A 9,630-nucleotide genomic window follows, 5' to 3' on the forward strand; every position below is an offset into this window, starting at 1 on the left:
CCGCTGCAGGCTGTGCCCACTGTGGGAGTCAGGCCTGGGACCGCGCAGGGGCGGGGGCGCCGCAGTGCCCTCGCCATCGCTGTCCCTGTCACGGTCACCTCCGCTTGGCTCCATCACGCCCGGCTCCCCCCAGAGACCCCAGTCCTGACCCCGCCCTGCACGGACCCAGCTTTCCCTCTCCCAACGTGTGCCGGCCAGGGCAGAGCGCTCGCCACCCCCGACTCTCCTTCCGGAGTTCCGCCTCCCCTCCCCCGTGGCCCAGCTTCCTTCAATATTCCTAATTGCAAATAAAACACAGGAATCGCGATCTCGTGCAACGTTCCACGCAGAACCCATTGAGAACCTCTGACCAAGAACCCGCCGCGGTCTCTCTTTTCTTGGGGCATCCCACATTTGAGAGGTAAATTATTGACTCCTAATCCACACAAATGTGCTCTCACTCTTATTGTGGTAAATTATTTACGTCTGAAATGTGGAAGCATGAAACTGAGGTTACTGATGGTTCAGAAGTGAAACCCACAGCCCGGGATGCTTCCTCAATCAGCCCATTACGGTTCTTTGCTTCTCTGAGCCGACCCCTTGACTAATGGCTGGGCCTCGCAGCTGCACTGTGGAAAGGCGAAGCGTGCCTTTCCCGCCCGTGGTGGGGAGGGTTCCGGTGGACACGGCGTGCGGGAGGATACACGGCAGACACAGGCAGAGAGCACAACGTCAGGGTTCTGTCACCGCTGTGCTGAGCGTGGCATCTCCCCACCAGTGACCAACTGACTTCACGCACACAGAAGCCTACAGGGGACATTTCCCAGGGGTGGAAAACACTGCTGCAGTGACTGCAATAAACAGATGTGCATTTTACTCACATGGGAAACCAGCAAATTTCCTTCCGTGTGAAATAAAGTAATTCCTGTTGCTTCATCAAAGAGATACCTTTGCAAGCATCCAGAACTGCTACTGCTTCAATGCGAAGATAAAATCGGTTTCTCTATAAACATTCTAGCCTATTTTATTCTGCATGATAAAAATAACCACCAATTTGAAATTTGGGAAAGATATAGTTCTTGATTTTGCTTTGTTTGATATATAAACATATAAAATGCAAGGTACAGAAAATAAACTTACAAAAGCAGTAACTTTACTGGCAAAAATTATAATCTAGTCAGCCGGTGAATGCAATTTATAGAGATGCATCCTTTTATCAAGTGAAATCATGTACTACATTAAATGCTATTGGCAATACTACAACCGGAAGAAGAAGGTACGTGTTAGTAAAAAAAAAAAAGTAAAATAAGGGAACTACTCCACATAGAACTTAAAATGCCCCATAAGCAGAACACTTAGCCTCTGTAAGAATATCTATTACTGACATACGCTGTGACCATGGGCAAAACTTGTAAATAACCTCAGAAGCCATTTCTTTGCCAACAATCTGACAATCTAGTTTCCCGTAAGCATCTCAACTATTACTGAAAAATAGCCTCCTGGCATTTACAAAGCCGTTGACTTCATACTGTAGCCCATGCATGTATAATTAGAGAGTTATATTTAAAATCAATATGCAATCCTTCAAAAGACATTATGCTTTTAAAACCTTAACTTTAAATTGATTTTTAACTATTTTATGTGCTTTAAAATTAACATGTAATTCAGCCCTAGATACTGAGATAGTGTTAGCTGTTAAGTGAATGTGCTAAACTTTATCACGGCAGCAACATGAGGTTGGCACTCCCACAATTTTTAACACTGGCATTAATTTTCAACTGAAAATAGAAGTACAGTTTCACTTTAGCATAGTAAAAAGGCAAGCTTGTGACAATATCATGTTTTTATATATTTAAGCTAGGTTAGGGGGAACAAAGACATAAGCGTGTGTGTGTGTGTGTGTGTGTGTATGTATACACATATATATGGCTATATTGCAGGTACTGAATATTTTTGCAAGAAGGAACTGTTAAAAGATCATTTCCAAATCTTTTATCTAGGAGACCAAGTATTTTTCCTATTAAAAATTTTGAGACAAATGTGGAAGTACTCACCTGTAATCCCAGCACTTGAGAGGTGGAGGCAGGAATCTAAGCTACATGGGGAATCTTTCCCTAAATTTTTTTTTTTAATTTGACTCTAGGCCTTTGTGAAACAGGAGGAATATAATACACACACAGATGCAGATGTACATATACATGTGTGCATACACACCTTTAACTCACAAGAACATCCAATAAAATCTTGACTGGTAACCACTGAGCCACAACAGGCTACAGTACCATCCACACCAACAGAACCTAGCTGGGGATGGCCGTGTGTGTGCGAAAAGGTGCCAGACTCAGACCTTCCACCGCTGGAAATTGCTAATTATCACTGAAATGGTAGTTTTACTCAACATTCTCACTGTTGCCACAACACTATTAAATTATTAATCATGTCTGCTCCAGCAAGCAGTATCACCCAATCCTATTTTAAGAAGTAAACGTAACTCTTCAGGAATCCCAACATTTTTAATGAACAATGACTGGGCATCTGCTTTTGCAGCCTTAAAATCAGATCCAAGGGAAAAATTAGCCCGCTTTCCCTGAGAAATGTTTATGAGAGGTCCAAACGACAGCTCAGACTGCAATCAGCATACTGGCAGTGAGACTCCACTGCCCTTTAAAATATGATCACCTCAGGAGGCATTGGAGTAACATCACCCTTGAACTCCGGGCCCCAAATGTATTCTACAACTCTTGATGGAACTGGCCTAGTTTCCTATGGAACTTTGTTATATTTTCTAAAAACGGTCATGGGCACAGTTACATTCCAAGCCTCTGCACCTCTGTGCCTTTAACCTCATTGAAAGCCAGTCCATCTGCAGCCAGTGTGTGCGTGCTCACTGCTGAGCTGACACCTTCCGGGAGCCTATCTGGGTTTTCCTAGGCTGTAAAGAAGAATGGTCTGCCGTGACCCTCCAGCTGATTGGATGTAAAATGGAAGAGTACGAGATGTGTTTTGTGAAGCAGAACTTCATGACAGGTTGAAGCTAGACACATCTCCACTGAGTCTGAGCCCGTCAACTGAACACCTAAAATTTTATGGGAAGGATACTGTTTGATGCAGTCCACCAGCGGTCCATAACAGCAGTCATTCACAATGCACTGCAGACAAAGAAAGAGAAGGGCGGGGGTACCACAAAAAACTCAAGTCCTAAAAGCAGTCATTAGTTTTCTTCCCCCACCGTACCAGCCCCAAAAAGAAAGTGATCAGAAGGCTATTCACATTTAATCACAGAAAACAAAAATTGCATGCTTTTTATTTACTATAAAAGCAAGCTATTAAAAAGTGAAATGCTCTTCTTGCAAATATTGCACTGCCTTTATGGTGCACCCTGACCTCAGTGATAGTTTATGATGACAGTAATTAAATGAGGTTTAAAATCCTTTACCCTGCTAGGCAGATAACAGCACTGCCACTGAAAATGGACAGCCGTGATTAATACCTGATAGACCTGATTGGCCAGAACTCCATCTGGAATCTGAGAAGGGTCCCGCAGCATACTGGTTATAACAGACTTGGAGGCTGCAGGAGAAAAGAGGTGAAGTATCAGCAGGCAGTCGACATACTTTTAATTCAACATGAAAAATCACATATACCTTCATATACACAAACGGGGAAACAAAAACATTACTGATACTAAGCACTTTTTCCTTTTTTTCTAATCTAAGAAAAGCTTTTAATTAGACCATTTGGCCAAGATTATAAGCCACATTGCCAGATTTGATGATGACCTAATTTTTCCAAGGTAAATTAACAAGCACAGACCTAAAGCATATGTCTTCTTGAAGATAAATTAGCTTTGCAAAAGCCCACATGGTAAAGAAAAAAAAAAACAAAGGCAATCACAAAATAAAGACTTTTCACAGGGTAATAGTTTATAATCAAACATATGCCCAACAGATCCTAGGAAAAAAGCAGGTCCATTTTAAAGGCCTCAATGTATCAATAAAAGTAACTCCCAGCCATCACTAAAAACCAAACTAAACCCTCCTGTCCCTTTCACAGGAGAGAGAGGAGACAGAACTGGCTGACAGCTAACTATGAAAAGCATGTGTATATGTGTACACACATGTACAGAGTTGGTCTTACTGGCAAAGTTATTACATGGGATTTTGATCGGGTATAGTAAAAAAATAATAAAATTTCCACAAATGTACTACTGCAGGTCCACTAACAGAGAGGTCTCAGCCAAGCCATGCCATCAGGGGCTACATTTAACGTCATTGTGTGTTCTGAGTGCTTCTGCCTTAATCTTCCTGCCTCTCAAAAAGAAAACGGTACCTCAAAGAAAGGTAAAAGTTATGCTGACCTCTAAGCCAAAAAGGGCCCACAAAATATGTGCTTAATTGAAGTGATAAAGTGAAAGCTGAGGTTTGCTGAAAGGTGGAAAGTCTCTGGTAGAAGTTGGGTGGCATTACGGAGACTCTGCGGTGTTCAAGGTAAAGAGCGTGGAGTACAGTCTGGCTTTGGGGAGCCGTGTGCACGTGCCCTGTGGTAATGTCTGTGATAACCGCACAGCGCACTCCAATGCATTACGGGCGCTCACGCCCACCGCACAGGCAGCGCCCAAGTCTGAGTGAGCAGGTCACTTTTCCTCAGTGGCAGTCTCCTGGTTACAAAGAGTCTCCGGTGGGCTGCTGCTTCCTCACCCCAGGAATGAGGGTGCTCAAGCCCTTGATAGGAAGCAACATGGGACCTGCTCACACCCTACCTGCATGCTCCACACACCTTACACCATCTCTAGGTAGTGTATCACGACAGCACTATGTATGTACTGTTTAAGTAGGGGTTTCACCAGACCGTTTTGAAAAAAACGCAAAGAGAAAGTGCACACTGTTCAGTGAAGATGCCAACAGCACCCCACCTTTAAATCCATGCATTTTGCTCAGGAACCGAGTACCTACTGTGTGTGTGGCAGGGTTGAATTTTATGTGCACACACGTTTTCCACCTAAAATAGGCACCCTCCACTTGCAGACGAAGCTCCCGTCTGGGGACCTTCGGGGAGAGGCGTGGCAGAGGCTGTGGGATGAGTGGGGCGCGACACCCTTGGCAAAGCTGGACGCCGGGTCCCAGCCTCGCCGAGCCGGGACGGAAAGGCGGCCGTCTGGGTGTCCAGGCCCGATGAAAGGAAGGACTGCAAGTCACAGTGGAGTCGTGGCTACCTGTGAAGCCATTCTGCCCGTTTTTCAAGGTCATGACTCCCAGACACCTAGACATTTGGCTTAGGATCTGACCCACACAAACACAAACCGGATTCCCGTTATTCAATTACACAGCTAGGAAAATGAACACAGGTCACGGAGCTACATCATTCAGAAATTGAGATGATATCTGGTTTAACATATTAAGTTCTTTATCAAGCTCAGTGACAAACGCTGACACAGTTGGTAAGTACCAGCAATTACTGCAGAAATAAGCAAACTGCATTTTACTCACTTAAGCATAGTACTGTTTGTGTAAAAGAATCATAGATTTTAAGCTATTGTCAACGTCACCCAACTGCATGCTAACAGCAACCTTTCCAGATGTAGCAGTCCGCTGTAAACCTGCGTTAGCTGTGTGTGTGGAGAGGCCTCCTGGAGCTCCCTGGGCCAGACCCCTCTCCAGGGCCAGGGCCCAGCCCTAAGCCAGCCTTCCCGGGCCAGCCCTCCCACCAGCTCCGCCCTCTCCGCCGCAGGAAGCTTGCTGTTATCCGAGCTTGGCTGGAGCTGACGTCCCTGGCCAGTTCTTCCATGAGTCTCTAGAGAAAACAGCTAGCACAGCATTTTGTTAAAACGTAAGTCATCGTAGGAACCAGATCAAACTTAAGTGTTGGCTTCATTTTATCAACTTAGGCTGCCGCCAACTCTTTCTGATGGAAATTACCACGGGTAAGTGGAACAACCCCGGGGACGGTGAAGCAGGGGACCATCATCTAATAAGGCAACGCCATGGCAGAAACAGTACTAAGGAGATGATAATATGCCTCATAAACCTGCGGAGTGCTGGTCCCCACTGGAAAGGCGGGCTGGACGGAGGGGAGGGAAGCGCTGTCCACACGGCGGCCACCCTCCCCGAGCCCGGCTGGCTGCCACTCCCCCGCGCTGCCGGGCTGGCCCAGGGCGGCTCAGAGCAAACCATCGACTCCATGCAAAGGAGGGACCAAGGCATGGGCAGCCTGTGCCCAAACACGCTACCGCGGAAAACCACAGCGCCCGGTCCAAACGCCACGCAAACTCATCACTCAACCACTACACACATGTTCTTCTCCCCCCAGAGCAACGGCGTACGGGGATATGCGACACGAGAAGGAAGGACCAAGTGACAATGCCATTGTCCTCACAACAACAATTTGGAACGGTGTGCATTGGGACTGAGAATCATAGCCATCAACATTCTGAAAGTGGTTTAAGTGGAAAGAGCACTAGCAAGCAAAGGAGGTTGCTTAAACTGGAATGGTAAGAACTGCATACTGGCTTCACATTCATTTTACTCTAGGTTTAATTTTTCTGGAAATGCTGGCGTTTGAACTCGGGCCCTTATGTCTTCATAGCGGGTGCATTATCACTTGAGCCGCTTTCCAGGCCTCTTGCTTTAGGGTTTTTTCCTCGCTACTTCCTGGGCTGCTGAGGTCACAGGAGCAGGCTATGATCAGTTTGTTGGTTGAGCCAAGGTCTCCCTACTCCTTTTTTTTTTTCTTTGCCTGAGCTGGCCTCAAACTGTGATCCTTCCAATTTCCACCTCCCCATGGCTAGGATTTATAGACATAAGCCACAGCACCTGGCCTTCTCATTCATTTAGAATTTAAATGCTTTTCTGTCCTTTTCCTTCCTACAAGGAGAGAAAGCTCTAGTATTTGTCTTTGTCATGAAAATGTGGCTTATCATCAAGAGCTCATTTTGCTATGTTGCAGAATTTCTGAGCCTCTTTTAACAAAAAAGTTCAGGGGAAAGTTGTTTGTTTTTGTTTTTGAAGGCATCAAAAGGAGTATAGATCAAACAGAAGAAAGAAACATTGAGCTCAAAGACTGGCTATTTGAAAACACAGTTGGGGCACCAAAAATAAAAAGAAACAAAGAAGCCTCCAGAAACTCTGAGACATTATAAAGACAAATATGTGCATTATTAGGGCTCACAAAAGAACTTGGGCATGCCAAAATGATAAAAGAAATAATATGGCCAGGTGTGGTGGCTCATGCCTTTAATCCCAGCTATTCTGGAGGCAGAGATGGGAGGTCAGCCTGAGCAAACATAGAAAAGAGGAAGGAAAGAAAGGCAAAAATGTAAAGACAAGCAAGTTAGCAAGATCCTCTTCTGTGGTTTATACCTGTAATCCCCTGGACAGCAGAAGGAGGTAGAAGGAGCATGAGACGCTATCTGAAAGCTAGAGTAAAACAAAAGGGCTGAGGCATGGCTCAAGCAGGAGGGTGCTTGCCTAGCAAATACAAGGCCCTGAGTTCAAACCCAGTAACATACACACACACACACACGGAAAACAATAACAGGAAATAATAACAGAAATATCTCCCAAACACACAAATATCCAGATGCACGGAGGCCCAAAGTCACCACTCAGAGTTTACTCAACCAAGTCTACCCCTAGATTGTCATAATCAAAGCTCCTACAGCTATAGGAGAAAAGAGGCAAATAACACACACGAGTGTCCCCACGCTCTCACAACTGGCTTCCCAGCAAAAAGCCTCACAGGCCAGGAGAGAGCACATGTCGTTTCACAGTTCCGCACTGGAAAAGACCTTTTGCCCAAGAATACTGCACCCCGCTGAGCTCTCCTTTAGTCCTGAAAGAGAGGGATTCCCGGACCGGCAGCACATCCACCTGTACAACCTATCCCCAAGGACAGACCACGGCTTGCTGTCCCTCGCGGAAGGGGAGGTAGGAGGCAAAGTGAGCGAGTGGGTGTACCAGTCGGCGTGCCCTCGGGCCCAGGAGTCCTCCCACCCCATGCAGACGGTGCCCGGGCGGAAGCAGAGAGCAGACAGAGCTAGGATCGTGAAATCCGGATCACAGACACGTGACCGTGCCAGACAAGCCGTGCAGCCTGCTCGGCGGACAGACAGAAGGACACCGGCAGGGGTGGAACGGAGGAGGCTCCGCACGCGGCTGACGGTCCTTCACTGGTGGCCCACCTCAGCGGCAATGGGCAGCTGCCCAGGTGAGCCGCCCAGGCCCACCAGGAGCCTGCGGCCTGGCTCCAAGACCGCAAAATCTCAGCACCCCTTAGTACTTAATCCTCTCTGCAAACAATTAGGGGCTGCGGGTCAAGGGGGTCCCAAGCAACATCTCCACAGGGCTGCCGCCTCCCTGTCTTTCCTGAACAACAACGCTGCCAGGGGTCACAGGAGCCGCTCGCACGGGCGGCCGAGGCTGCCCCCCAGCACTCCTGGCACCGTCCACCACTGGGCGAGCACCCTCTCAGCTGAGGGGATCCTACAAGCATGGATCACATCTGCTTAGGAGCACGTAGCCGTGTAAGGAGAAAGGCGTACCAGATCGTCCGCTACGCAAGTGTTCTGTAAGGGTAGAAAGGAGATGTGGAAGCGCGCCCGTGGTGCGCCTGTGATCTCAGCAATCAGGAGGATGAAGCAAAAGGGTGAGGAGTTGGAGAGAAGAGCCTACGTGGCTGGAAAGGCAGAATATTGTATTTACTCTTTGGAGAATTGTTCCTTTGCCCATCTGTCGAATGGGCAATGTACAGGAGTGCATTCCTGGGAATGGAAGAGTGCAGCTACTACGGCAATCAGCATGGACCATCCTCAGAACACACCCGCCCTGCCAGCCCCACCAGGCGCGGCTCAACCACGCAGAGCCGGCTCTGCGCGCGCCAGGCCCTGGGGCTGACCTCCGGCAGCACATCACGAAGAGCAGCCTACACTCTTCACTTGCCTCAGTTCACTGAAACTGTGTGCTCCGATACGGTGGCTACGCCCTTCCTGCAACGAGAGACTGAGGCACCAGGAACGACAGCTTTCAAAGTGCCCCCTGGTGATGGGGCCTGGTTTCGGCTTGGCCAGTCAGGCGCTTCATGACCGGGCCTTGTCGGCAGGTCCACTCCGCTCTAACGCGAAGGCGATGGGAATATTCTAAGGGAACACGCTTCCCGTCGGCACTCCCTCCGCCTTCCTGACACCCCTGGTCCAAACATGCCTCTCAGCGGAGGGGGACCCGTATGCAAGGAGGATCACAGGCAGAGACCTTCTAGCTCAAGGTCACAGGAAGGCCACAACAGCAAAAACCTACCAAAACATGTTGGCCAGGGAGCTAGATAACCTGAGTAGGTCAGGAGCACCTCATGTGGTATACCAAGAAAGCAAGCGAAATGGTCCTAAAGGTACACCAGGAGCTGCCCCGGTGTGGCTCAGGGGGACAGAGGCGGGGCTCCACTTTGCAAGGGGCTGTCTTGGAGAAGCGGCTCCCTAGCGACTCCACTCAAGCCTGCCCGCTTCCAGCTCCTGTGTCCATTTGCTGGCAAAGACCCAGACGGCGGCCCGGTGTCTGCCTCCGTGCATCATCCGAAAGCAGCTAATTCTAAGTAACTCAAAGTGACGCCCAGGACTAAGAAGGGTTCATGAAAGGAGGAAGAGAGTGTGCTGGCAAGAAAATG

General features: G+C 48.1%; 1 protein-coding gene across 5 annotated transcripts in view; it reads right to left on the reverse strand.

Moving 5' to 3' along the window:
• Cdin1 (CDAN1 interacting nuclease 1) overlaps positions 1 to 9,630 on the reverse strand; it is a 210,017-nt gene that overhangs the window by 139,300 nt on the left and 61,087 nt on the right. For 4 of the 5 annotated variants that reach the window (XM_048331947.1, XM_048331945.1, XM_048331950.1 and 1 more), the window contains 2 exons: positions 3,470 to 3,549; positions 3,079 to 3,128 (listed from right to left, as the gene is read on the reverse strand). The exons of the other annotated variant lie outside the window; for it this stretch is intronic. In XM_048331947.1, the coding sequence (XP_048187904.1) occupies positions 3,079 to 3,128; positions 3,470 to 3,549 (130 nt within the window). The remainder of the gene's footprint in view (positions 1 to 3,078; positions 3,129 to 3,469; positions 3,550 to 9,630) is intronic. 5 annotated transcript variants of the gene reach the window in all.

This window comes from Perognathus longimembris, chromosome 23 (assembly GCF_023159225.1).
Source record: "Perognathus longimembris pacificus isolate PPM17 chromosome 23, ASM2315922v1, whole genome shotgun sequence".
Lineage (NCBI taxonomy): Eukaryota > Metazoa > Chordata > Mammalia > Rodentia > Heteromyidae > Perognathus > Perognathus longimembris.